At 40.0% G+C, this 14,130-nt stretch overlaps 1 protein-coding gene across 1 annotated transcript; it reads left to right on the top strand.

Moving 5' to 3' along the window:
- The first annotated feature begins 498 nt into the window (after positions 1-498).
- On the top strand, positions 499-2,513 carry LOC120081092. The gene is made up of 4 exons (XM_039035771.1): positions 499-661; positions 1,116-1,798; positions 1,984-2,348; positions 2,432-2,513. The coding sequence occupies exons 1-4, from the start codon at positions 499-501 to the stop codon at positions 2,511-2,513; spliced, it is 1,293 nt and encodes a 430-aa protein (XP_038891699.1).
- Positions 2,514-14,130: the final 11,617 nt, after the last annotated feature.

The following is a 14,130-nucleotide window of genomic DNA, read 5'->3' as shown; positions in this document are numbered from 1 at the left end:
GCGAACCAAGTTTGTGAGGTTCTTGTGTTGGGAGAAACCATAAAGAAATTGGAGCCGCTAAGTCTGAGTGAGCGACAGACTAAGCCAAACGTCCATCATTGGAGGAACTACCAGAACTAGAATTTAAACCTTTACCTGACCATCTTAAATATGCTTTTCTTGGATTAAATAACACTTTATCTGTAATTATTTCAGCTAATCTTTTTGAGCCTAATGAATGCTCTCTTTTGCAGATGTTACAAAGACACATGCGGGCAATAGGATGGACGCTGGCTGACATCCGTGGCATCAGCCCATTGTACTGCATGCATAAGATTAGGCTAGAAGAGGGGAAGATTGGATCAGTTGAGCCTCAGCGCAGGCTAAATCTCATAATGAAGGAAGGAAGTGATGAAGAAAGAGATCATTAAGTGGCTAGACGTAGGAGTATTATATCCTATCTCCGATAGTAGCTGTGTGAGTCCAGTTCAATGCGTCCCTAAAAAAGGAGGCACTACAATGATAGTCAATAGTGACAACGAACTCATCCTTTCAAGGATTGTCACAGGCTGGTGCATTTGCATGGATTATAGGAAACTCAGTGTGGCGACCAAGAAGGACCACTTCCTTCTCCCCTTCATCGCCCAGATGCTTGATCGATTAGCTGGAAAGGACTTCTACTGTTTTTCTAGATGGATACTGTGGATACAATCAAATTCTTATAGACCCAGAAGATCAAGAGAAGACGATATTCATATGCCCATTTGGAACATTTGCGTTCAGATGCATGCCTTTCAAATTGTGCAACGCACCAGAAATGTTTCAAAGATGCATGATGGCAATTTTTTTAGACTTCCTTGAATAGACCGTTGAAGTGTTCATGGAAGACTTCTCAGTTTTTGGAGACTCATTTCAATCTTGCTTAGACAATCTAGAGGTCGTCCTTGCACGATGCGAGGAAATGAATCTTATGCTAAATTGGGAAAAATGTCACTTTATGGTGACTAAAGGTGTTGTTTTGGGCCACAAGGTGTCTAAGGCCGGACTGGAAGTCAGTGAAGCCAAAATTGATGTCATAGTTAAACTTCCTTCCCCTGCAAATGTGAAAGCATTATAAAGTTTCCTAGGACATGCAGGCTTCTACAGAAGGTTCGTAAAAGGGTTTTCTCAGATTGTGTGTCCCTTGAACGCACTATTAGAAGTGAATCGACCCTATGTATTTGATAACGACTGCCTAGACGCATTTGAAACATTGAAGTATGCGTTAACTACAACTCCGATACTAATAGCACCGGACTGGACGCAGCCCTTCATTCTGATGTGTGACGTAAGTGACGTTGCAGTTGGAACCATATTGGGGCAAAAGAAAGGAAACTTGATACATCCAATCTCCTATGCGTCGAAGACTCTAAACGACTCTCAGGAAATCAGATGGGTGATGCTCTTGCAAGAATTTGACATTGACATCAAGGACAGAAAAGAGACTGAAAATCAGGTGGCTGATCACCTGTCGAGATTAGAAAATCAAGAGATCCAGGACAAACAAGATGAAATCAGAGATGCGTTCCCTGATGAATGTTTATTCAAAGTTGAAGATAGGGAACCGTGGTATGCAGGCATTGTTAATTACTTACCACCAAACAATTCCCTAAGCACTTCAACTCTCAATAGAAGAAACGACTTGTACACGACAACAAATTCTATTTTTGGGATGAACCATTTCTTTACAAACAAGGTCCCAACTCCATCATGCATCAGTGCATTTCAGAAGAAGAGACACAATGCATCCTTGCTGAGTGCCATGATTCTCCTTACGGAGGTTATTTTTTAGGACAAAGATCCGCTGCAAAGGTTCTCCAAAGTGGGTATTTCTGGCTCACCCTCTTCAAGGACGTAAGGGAGTATGTTCTCAAGTGTGACTCTTGTCAACACACAGTTAATATATCCTTAAAGGATGCAATGCCTCTAAATAATATACTTGAAGTCGAATTATTTGATGTATAGGGCATCAATTTCATGGGACCTTTCCCTATATTCTGTGGTCAACAATACATCTTGCTAGCAGTAGACTATGTATCAAAATGGGTTGAAGCTGTGGCTTGTGCCAAGAATAATGCGGCGACTGTTTCAAAGTTTCTCACAAAGAATATTTTCACATGCTTTGGAATGCCGAGGGCAATGGTGAGTGATGAAGATACGCACTTTATTAATCGCATCATTTCGAAATTACTTGCTAAATACAATATTAGGCAAAAAATTGCTACCGTATATCACCCCCAAACCAACGGTCAAGCAGAAGTATCCAATCGGAAAATACAGATGATATTGGAAAAGGTAGTCAATGCATCAAGGAAAGATTGGGCACAAAGGTTAGACAAAGCAGTTTGGGCCTACAGAATTACCTACAAAACTCCAATAGGTATGTCTCCATACTCTTTGGTATTTGGAAAAGCTTGTCATTTACTCTTGAGGTTGGAGTACAAAGCTTTTTGAGTAGTGAAAAAGCTGAACTTGAACCTGGAAGACGCGAGTGAACAACGCAAACTTCAGCTCAATGAGCTTGATGAATGGCGGCTGAACGTATACGAAAACAACAAAATCTACAAGGAAAAGACTAAATGTTGGCATGACCAACACATCGGTAAGAAAGAGTTCATTGTTGGGCAAAAAGTCTTATTATTCAACTCACGATTGCGTTTGTTTCCAGGAAAATTAAAATCTAGGTGGTCAGATCCGTTTATCATTAAAACAATCTTTCCACATGGAGCTGTTAAATTAACCCGAGAAGATGGCCCAAATGAGTTTAAAGTGAATGGGCAAAGAGTGAAGCCCTACTTTGAAGAAAGTATAAAACGACAGAAGTAATCTCTCGAGATGCGCGAAGCTAATTGAGGCTCGCGTCGGAGCTTTTCTATGTTCAAATAGACACTCTTTTTGCATTCTGTATTCCATGTTTGCGATTGTTTACGATTTACTTTGTGTTATTTGTTAGCCTTTGCTTTGATTTATGGTCATTTGCTAAATTTATGCATTACAAATAAAAAAAAATGTTAAATCAACTTGAAAAAGTTTAGATAGAAAGGAGGTAGGATTCTAATGTGTTGGACTTAAGCCAACGCATAAACCAAAATTCAGAAAGGACGTCCCTCGAAGACATAAAGCACTCGATTGCTTAGAAACCCTAGGTGCGTCCTTTCATCTACACCATTAATCACAATGTCAAGCACCGCCTGACGTTGCTTCACATCCCCCGTTACAGCCTATAAAAGGCAACCTCCCCCGACCTTCTCTCTTCTTTCTTTACTTTCATTCCTTCCTCTCGAAGTCCCTTGCTATTACTCAAGCTTTCGAAGCCTTCGCCGTCCGTTCAAACAGGCATTTTAGTCAGCATTCCGGTCATCTCCCTCAGCCACGATGTTAGACACTTCAGATAGCCAAAACCAATTGCTGAGCTTCGGAGGAAATTCACCGGTAAGCTCCTTCTCCTCTTCTTCCGTTTCGATGTCGCCTCCCCCATCCCCTCGCCCAGCCTCAAAAAGCTTTTTTTCGGCCAAACCCTCGCACGGCGGGTCGTCTTCCATCTCTCAGAGACCATATCGACTGAAACGCTCTAAAACCATTCAAAAACCTCAATCTTCTAAAACCTCCCAAAAACCTAACCTAAAACCCCTACCAAGCCAAAGTGGCAGGTTGCAGCTAGGTGCCCTTCAACCTCTGCGTCTGTCGCCAAACTCTACAGACAGCATGCACCACCACCAATTATACCAAACATCAGTCCGGTGGTTAGACGTATGACCCAACCCTAGACCACCTTCGCACTACTCCATCACCTGTCGTGCGTCCCCTTGCCCATCTCTCCATCCAACCCTTAGCCACAATCTTCCCCATCGAAACGAAACCATCCAGCCAACCCATTCAATCCACCTCACCTATCATCATATCATCCCCTGGGTTGTCGTATACCCCGTCTGGCTCCCCGCCAACCACACCTCCTAAACCAAGCTCTGACAGTCCTGCGTTAGAGCGCGATAGTGCTGATCTTGCGGAGCTGGCTCGAAGGGACAATTCCCGTCTGCAATACCCATCTGCAAGAAGGGGCATCTGTTCGAGAACATGTTCTCAACATGATGGTCCACTTCAACGTGATGGAGATGAATAGGTCTAGCATCGATGAAGCTAGTTAGGTTAGCTGGAATCTTTACTTGAAAGTTTCCTCTACTTTCCTAGCAATGCTTTTTTTGAATAGGATTGACTACAACCTGACCACTCTGCTCAATGAGCTACAGACTTTTCAATCCTTGATGAAAAGCAAGGAACATAAAGGTGAGGTAAATGTTGTTTTATCCTTAAAGAAGTTCCACAGAGGTTTGACCTCTGGGACAAAGTTTATACTTTCTTCCTCCGGAAAGAAGAAGAAGGGTGGGATAGGGAAAGTTAACCCTGTAGTTGTTTCTCAAAGGGGCAGAAGGCCAGTCAAGGTTGCAAAGGGAATTTGTTTCCATTGCAACCAAGATGGACATGGGAAGAGGAACTGCCCCAAATAATGGCAGAAAAGAAGAAGGTCAAGCAAGATAAATGTAATTTACTTGTTTTGAAAACCTGCTTAGTGGAGAATGATGATTCTGCTTGGATTATAGATTATAAGGCCACTAACCACATTTTTTCTTCATCTCAGGGAATTTGTTCCTGGCGATAACTAGATGCTAGTAAGATGACGATGCGAGTTGGAACTGGACACGACGTCTCGGGTGTGGTAGTGGGAGGTCTCCGGTTGACTTTACATAACAATGTTATGCTATCAACTTCATCGTTAATAAAAATTTTATTTCCAAAATGATGTTGATATTTATTTTGAAAAGCTGGAAAACAACCTTTATGTTTTAAGACTGTTAGCTATTAAGACACTCCATAAAACTGAAATGTTTAAGACTGCAGTAACTCAACAGAAAAGACTTAAAATTTTTCCTTAAGAAAATACCCAACTTTGGCGTCTAAGACTAGGACACATCAATCTCAATAGGATTGAGAGATTTGTGAAGAGTGGACTTCTAAGTGAGTTAGAAGAAAATTCTTTACCTATGTGTGAGTCTTGCCTTGAAGGTAAAATGACTAAAAGACCTTTTACTGGAAAAGGTCACAAGGATAAAGAACTTCTAGAGCTAGTACATTCAACCCTTTGTGGTTCGATGAATGTCAAAACAAGGGGAGGTTATGAATATTCATCACCTTTACTGATGATTATTCAAGATATGGGTATGTTTATTTAATGCAACATAAGTCTGAAGTTGAAAATGCATTGAACAAAACGATTAAAACATTTTGACCTGATCGAAGTGTAGAGTTTATGGATTTATCATTCATTGATAGAACATGGAATAGTATCCCAACTCTCAGCACCTGGTATACCTCAGCAGAATAGTGTATCAGAATGGAAAAATCGAACCCTATTGGACATGGTTCAATGTATAATGAGTTATGCTTCCTTACCTGAATCGTTTTAGGGTTATGCAGTAGAGACTACAGTGTAGATCCTGAACTGCGTTCCATCTAAGAGTGTTGCTAAAATAACCTTTGGAATTATGGAATGGTCATAAAGCTAGTTTAAGTCATTTCAGAATCTGGGGTTGCCCAACATATGTGCTTAATGCAAATCCTAAGAAACTGAAACCTCGTTCAAAATTGTGCCTATTTGTAGGCTACCCCAAAGGAACGAGAGGTGATTACTTCTTCGATCATAAAGAAAACAAAGTGTTTGTATTAACGAATGCTACTTTCTTGAAGAATACCAATAAGGGAGCACAAGCCCCACAGTAAAATTGTGTTGAATGAACTTTCCAAGGAAACTACTGAACCTTCAACAAGAGTTGTTGAAGAACCCAACACCTCAACAAAAGTTGTTGATCTTGGATCATTTAGTGTGTTAAATCCACCTCAAGTATTAAGGAAATATCGATGCAGTGGGAGGATTGCGAACCCACCAATCCGTTCCATGGGTTTAACTGAAATCCTTGTTATGGTAGCTGACGGAGATGTTGAGGATCCATCGTCTTACAAGAAGGCAATGGAGGATGTTGACAAAGATGAGTGGATTAAAGCTATGGATCTTGACATGGAATTGATATACTATGATTTTGTTTGTGATCTTGTAGATCTATCTGATGGGATTAAATCTATAGGTTGCAAATTGATCTACAAGAGAAAATGGGGTGCTGATAGGGAGGTATATGTTGAGGTTGATGCCCTAAATCTCGTAGGGTCCTATAGTTTGTAAACATGTTGAACAAACTCTTTTTTTATTTAATATAATACATGATATTTTATTCATTGTCTATAAAATATTTGATATTTTAGTTGCATTAACCACAAATTAATAAACTAACATCCGAGGTTATCTTTGTAACTTCAACATGTAAAGGTATCTTTGTCTGTAGATCCATTGATCTGGAAAATCATTAATAGTTCAATAGTTTTTCTAGTATTGTATGTAGATGATATCCTACTCATTAGGAATGATATAGGTCTACTGACATCAGTTAAGAACTGACTAGCGACCCAATTCCAAATGAAAGATTTGGGAGAGGTTCAATTTGTTCTGGGCAGTCAGATCTTTCGGGATCAGAAGAAAAAAGTGCTAATGCTGTCTCAAGTATCGTACATTGACAAGATGTTGCTCAATACTCAATGCAGAAATCTTAAAGGGGCCTACTGCCTTTTAGGCATGGAGTTACATTGTTTAAGGAAATGTGTCCTAAGACACCTCAAGAGGTTGAGGAGATAATACGGGTCCCCTATGCATCTGCTGTTGGCAGTTTGATGTATGCGATGTTGTGTACTAGATCGGACATCTGCTATGCTGTGGGGATTGTCAGTAGATATCAGTCTAATCCAGGATAGGGTGACTAGACCGCAGTCAAAACATCCTCAAGTATCATCAGAGAACGAGAGACTACATGCTCGTGTATGGATCTTAGGATTTGATCCTTACTGGATATACGGACGTTGACTTTCAGACTGATAACGATTCTAAAAAATCCACTTCAGACTCACTGTTCACTATTCATGGAGGAGTTGTAGTGTGGCGAAGTAGGCAAGGGTGCATCACCTACTCCACTATGGAGGCCGAGAATGTAGCGGCTTGTGAAGCTGCTAAGGAGGTCGTTTGGCTCAGGAAGTTCCTGACTGATCTGGAAGTTGTTTTAAACATGTCTAGGCCTATCACCCTCTATTGTGATAATAGTGGTACCGTGGTGAACTCGAGGGAGCCCAAGAGTCACAAGCGTGACAAACAACAAGAGTGGAAGTATCATCTCGTCTGCGAGATAGTCACGAAGATCGCTTCGGAGCACAACATTTCTGACCTGTTTACGAAGGCTCTCACAACTACAGTTTTTGAGGGCCACCTTCAGAGCATGGGTCTACGGGATCGGCCGTGGCTTGACTAGGGCAAGTGGGAGATTTTTGTACTGGGATTTAGTGCCCTAGTTTATTGTTTTATACTTATTGTTATTGTACACCCACTCGCTTTTAGGACAAGTGGGAGATTGTTGGGGTTGATGCCCTAAACTCTCGTAGGGTTCTGTAGTTTGTAAACACTTGTATTGAACAAACGCTTGTGATGTAATAATATGAGATATTTTCTTCACTATTATCTATGAAACATAAGATGTTTTATTTGTATTTACAACAATCCAATAAACTAAGATCCCTGGTTTTCGTTGTAACTTAAGCATGTATGTGAAGACATACAAATAGATCATGCCTTAAGTGATAACCAAAATGGTCTGTAACATATGGATATAGAAGGAAAACCTTATCCTGGTGACACTATGGATGCGGCCTGCTTTATAAATAGTTACAACTGTTGTGACGTGCTACAGATGGTCTGATCTTGATCATTCATGTGGAGACATACAAACAGGGGTTCTTATACAAAGGAGTTTGTTAAGACCAGACCACGAAGTGTATAGCTCGTTAAATAACGTCGTTCATGACAGAGACTTCACTTCACTAGGATGACCATAAGTAACATGAACTTAAACCTGAGTGAGTTGGGTGTTGGGATTGGTGTCCTAATTCTCCCAGAGTCTCGTTGTTTTGTAAAGATACACATTGTTTAATGAATAAAATAAGTGTTATTTAATTTTGGCATTTACTCATATCCAATAAACAAAGCTCCTCGGTTATCTTATGTGAACTTAAGCATGTATATGTGATATACAAGTGGATCATACCTTAAGTGATAACCTAAATAGGTCTGTAGTATAAGGACTAAGGTGGGATACCTGATCCTTGTGACACTACGGATACAGCCCGCTTTGTAGAGGTTTCCAAGTGTTGTAAACTACTACAGATGGTAGATCCTGACCATTCATGTGGAGACGTGTGAGCGGGGGTGTTCTATACAAAGAGTTTGTATAAGACTTGGGCCATGAGATGATTAGACTAACGCCGTTGATACTAGAGACTTACATCTCACCTAAACGACCATAGATGACACGACCTCAATCCTGAGTGTTTTGGGAACTCCTGCCTTTGAAGGGGTCCTTTGATTAGTATGGGTGAGAGTGGCCAGATTGCAAACTCAACATGCCTATCTTTTTGGGGACTTGTCTGATCTAGGAGTTGGGAACTCAATCCACAAGATCGAATTCACTCCTTTCTCGAAGTAGGGATAAGTAGAGAGATTGCTCCCTTAAGGGCTGATTCTGGGGCTTGAACATAGTGGCCACAACTTCTCTTTGGAAGAGAGGACTCAGTCATAGTAAGACTATAGTTTTTGTTCATTTGAGGAATCATTGGTACTTAAGAAGTTAGAAGTAAATACAGGGGAAGAACGGTTATTGGTCGAGCTGTACTTACGAGCGATCTGTGAAGGTTGTCGCACTTCTGATTGGTTAAGATGGACACATTATATATCTGTGGTAAGGTGAGTTCAGCTGTCGGTCTTTAGTGGAGTGCCTGGCAGTTAAGGTATGGTGGATCTCGTGACTAAAGAGTTTAGTCAGTTATTCACGTACCGTTGGAGCTTCGAGCTACAGGTCCATAAATTCCCCTTGGTAGCTCAATGGATTCAGTTGAGAATCAGTTCTTAGTGTTGATTTTAAATGTTCAAATTGACAAGAGGTATTTTGATTATATATGATATAATCAGTTTGATGTATGAGATACATCTAGTGGAGGATTGATGTAAATGAGATTTATATTAAGTACTATGGAATAGAAAAAGAACTATTGTTTATATGTTTCATGAGATGAATATTAAACTATAGGTTATAAATATAATATGATAAGTTGGTTATCATTTATATTTATAATAATATTAATTATTGGATATTTAAATCTTTTTCTCTAATAAACAATTGAGTGGGAGGTTATTGGGGGTTCATGGTAACTGTGAGTTAAAAGGAAAATTGTTTTCCTAATTTTAAAAAAGTTTTGGCAAATTTTTTTTTTGAGTTTTCTCTCTCGCAAAAAGAAATTCACAGATGCTTTTCAAATAAATACAGATTTACTAAGCGACAGCTTGAGCAAAGTAAACGATCGTGTAGTGTTTTGTAGGCGATAGATACTGAGCTAAACGATCGCTTAGCTTTTGGTAGATGATCGCTTAACTTTAGCTAAACGATTGGGCATCGACCTATGCGATAGGTTTCTGTCTTCTCCAACTTGCCTAATCGTGATTGTTCATTCCTCCTTCGTCTGCCTCATACCAAGTCCAAACAGAGCCCACCCTCTGGATTCTCACACCGAGAATACCCAGGTAACCTTCTTGGTGGTGTCTTACTCAACTCGACACCATCGAGGTTTTGTGGAGGCCATTCGTGACCGAGGCGATCATGGAGGAAGAGCGTGAAATGTTCATGCAATGTTGCGGTTATGTTGTTCGAGCGTTCGGGGTTGCTGTGTTCGAGCGTTCGTGAGAAAGGAGCGTGAAAACGAGTCTACAAATGTTCATAGAGATATTTCTCCTTGTTCATTCATGCTGTAATTTATGTATTGATTGCATAACTGTATGTTTTGTTTACAACTGTAATTTGTAATGTACATTCATGATTGTAATTTAGAATAATCCTTTTTCTGCTGCTCATGGAAATCTTGATTTCAATTGGTATTAGAGCCAGGTTGTTCTGATATTCCAAATTACAACTCTGTTTTGAATTTCATTTGATAGTTGTGGTGGGTTTCTGCATCTGTGGTTAATCATTTTTTGCATTTGTGGTTAAGTTGATGAATGTTTCAGGTTTAATTGCCTTTTAGTTAAAGCTTTCTGTAATTACAAAATGTTAATTGTAAGGGTCTTTGTGTTTTTGGGCATAATTAAGTTTGCAATCGAGTCTGTAATTCAAAAGGTTTGAGTTCGTCGAGTAGTTCGTGATGAGGTTTCGAAGCATGGAGATGCAGTTCTCAATGAAGAAGAAGACCAAACGTTGGTCGTATTGTGTAGCCTCAGGTAAACGATCGTTGGGATTTAACAAAGTGATCGTTTAGATTTTTCTAGACAATCGTGTAGTATTTTCTAAACGATTGTTTAGCTAATGCTAAGCGATGGGGTAAATCATTTACTCTATTGCGTAGTGTTGGTTGCTTGATCGCAAAGGCACTGGAGGTAGACGATCGCAGTAGGAGCATGTGATGCTCATCGCTTAGTAAAAGGCACGCGCTAGATGATCGTGTAGTTAGCAAGCCTCATCGCTTAGTTACTACCTACACGATCGCGTGTATATGATACAGAGATGTTAGCTAATCTATCGCTTAGGCGATGGTGCTTCGTGGCATCATAGTCATTTAGACAATCACGGAAGGCGGGCATTATACGGAGCGCGCTAAGCGATCGTGTAGCACAAGTTTCATCGCTTAGTAAAGGTACGCGATCGTGTAGTAATAGCTAAACAATCGTTTAGATTTTTCTAAACGATCGTGTAGTAAATACTAAATGATCATTTAACTCTGGGAGCGTTGGTAACCGATAGAGCAAAGCATTTATTTTATCATGTAGACGATCGCAGGGTGCTTAGTACACGATGGTTGGAAAAGCGATGCTTTTCCCGAGTGGTTCAAGACTCGGTTCGCCTGTTTGAATTAGAGACTTCTTGTCTTTGTAATAGTTAGCTTGCTGTTGCTGGTGGCTCTTTGAGTCGGTACTGGTGAGGTTGTTTCAGCTGTTGCTGTAGGCAGGCTGAAGTTATTTTTTGACAAGAAACTTTATCTGTTACTGGATAATGTTTTTGTAGTTCCTTATATTAAGAGGAACTTAATCTCGGTTTCCTATCTCATTGAACAAGGCTATATCATATCTTTTTCTGAGAATAAAGTGTTTATTTTCAAGAATGGAATGGAGATTGGTTATGGTTCAATGGAAAATAACTTATATGTACTAAGGTCGTTAGTCATAAAATCCTTATTTAACACTGAAATGTTCAGTACAACAACAATAGCTAAAAGACCAAAGGTTTCTCCTAAAGAAAACACCCATATTTGGCATCTTGGTTAGGTCACATCAACCTCAATAGGATTGAGAAGTTGGTGCAAAGTGGACTTCTAAAGAGTTTAGAAGAAAACTCCTTGTCGGTATGTGAATCATGCCTTGAAGGCAAAATGACCAAATGACTTTTTACTGAAAAAGGTTACAGAGCCAAGGAAGCCTTGGAGCTTATTGATGCTTAATTTTATGAAGTGAATTATGGATGATATGCGATGGTGAAATTGCGTTGTGCACTCAAGTTTCCTCAGCGGAATCCAAGTGTAAATTCCACTGAGTTTTCTGGTAAGTCTAAGGTCGAACTCATGGACTTGTGAAAATAGATTGTGATGGTAATTTTTATGAAAACTTTGCGGTGACCGATAACTCAATTAACTGTGGGTTTGTTGTTGATTGCATTAATGAAAAAATGAACAAATGCGACGGATTTGAGAAAAGTCAATTGTGTGATAGATGCACTGAGTATGTGGATGAACGGGTTGAGAAGATCTTTAGCTAGTGTTACTTGGGAATGTGTCAAACTATGCGATCATGCTACAACCATGCACAACAAGTCATTTTCCAATGCAAATGCGATGCTCCTAATTCTAGGACGCATGTGTTGAATGTAAAAATGTCCATAGAGCTTATCCCTAAGTCTCTACTCTTTTCCTATGCGATGATGAAAAATGCTTAAAGGCAAGGTGACTGCATACAATCATATCCTATCTCTAGGATGCATGCGATGCGTTGATAACAAATAGTGCTTATTCCTAAGCTCCTATCTCTTGATTATGAGTTCTAATCTAACTCTCCTGAGCCTAGATTCTAACCTGACCTTCCCAAGCCTAGATCCTATCCTTAGACTATCCTCCCGAGTATCTCTAATGGACGAATGAAGCATACATAATACAAGATAATCGCATAGAATGAAGATTTCCTAATTGTGCTAGCTAAATGCTTCTCAACCCATTCAATAGATTTAGCTACTCATGCGTCAATAATAGAGAGTGAACAGATATAGAGAAGGAAATTCCATTTTTATAAATGAGTTTAAGTACAAAATAACAATGGAAGATAAAGGTAGAGAGCCTGTAGCAATTCCTTGCTGACCGAGGCTTTTACACTGTCAATCTCTATTCGGTTCCAAGATATTCCTGCTTCCGCAGGCATCGGCCCTCCCTCTGTTCTGGCAGCTTCCAGCACTCTCCCAAGCTTACCAGGTCGATCTATTAGCACCACCTTCCTCTCTCGCATCCGCCTTAAAACGAAAGGAAAACTATGAACAAAGACGTGCGAACGGAAGTATGAAATATTGAACTGCTGAACGGTGAACCCCTTTTCTGAATAATGCCCTTGGTATTTATAAAACATCCATGGTGAAAGCCGGCTTCTCTCTCATGATTGTACAGATGGGACTGCTTTATTTCCTGACTGATGCGCCGAATATTTATCACCGAAAAGCTGAATGTACTTATGATCGTTATCGGCTGTCAACTTAATTCGGATTCGATTGTCATCAGCTTTCTATCCCATCGCGATTAATTAGCCTTTCACCCAGATGCGCCCACCATGTTGCGCTGACCAAGTTGCGACAATCCTTCTCAGGCGAATATTTGTGAGCACAATCATCGCAAAGCCTTGCGATGAAGTTGCGCTCGACCAATGATTTCCAATGATCGCAATTTCCCTCTTGCGTCATCGCATATTCTGCACAAAAATAGACAAATCAACTGTTCTAATGCGATGAACGCATGCGATCGCAATATTATGAAATTGATGCTTAATGGACACAATTTAACATGTTTTATCAACGGAAGCCAACATTGTTTAAGAACTTAGCACTATGATAACGTGCATTTCTGCCTGTTATCACTTATACATCTAGACCTATGTGGTCCGATGAATGTTAGAGCTCGGAGTTGAACGAAACTGAACTCAAGATTTTCATGAGCAGTGGAATAGATCATTCCAAATTACAATCATGAATGAACATTACAAATTACAGTCGTACACAAAACATACAGTTATGCAATTGTTATAGAAAATACAACATGATAACTACAAATAAAAAAGGCGAAAGCTACAAACATTTTTAGACTTGTCTCCATGCTCCTTGCTCACGAACGCTTGAACACAACAACCTCGAATGCTCGAACAACATGACCGCTCCACAACACGAACACCGCATACTCGTCCTCTGCGATCGCCTCGGTCACGAACTCTCTAGCAACACGAACGGCCTCCACAAAACCTCAACGATGTCGAGTTGTGTAAGACACCACCAATAAGGTTACCTTGATATTCTTGGTGTGAGAATCCAGAGGGTGGGCTCTGTTCAGACTTGGTTTGAGGCAGACGAAGGAGGAATGAACAATCGTGTACACGATTGGGCAAGTGCGAGAAGACAGAAACCTATCGCATAGGTCGATGCCCAATCGTTTAGCTAAAACTAAGGGATCGTCTAGCAAAAACCAAGTGATCGTTTAGCTCAGTGACTGTCGCTTACAAAACACTACACCATCGTTTACTTTGCTCAAGTTGTCGCTTAGTAAATCTGTATTTACTTAACAAGCACCCGTTAGATTCTTTTTGCAAGAGAAATCTCAAAAAAAAAATTCACCCTTTTGTAAAAACTTACTAAAAATTAGGGGGAAAAATTTTCTTTTTAACTCACAGTTACCATGAATCAC

The sequence above is a fragment of the Benincasa hispida genome, chromosome 7 (genome assembly GCF_009727055.1).
Source record: "Benincasa hispida cultivar B227 chromosome 7, ASM972705v1, whole genome shotgun sequence".
NCBI classification, from domain to species: Eukaryota; Viridiplantae; Streptophyta; class Magnoliopsida; order Cucurbitales; family Cucurbitaceae; genus Benincasa; species Benincasa hispida.
The sequence above is the reverse complement of the archived record's forward strand: the minus strand, read 5'-3'. Positions and strand labels throughout refer to the sequence as shown.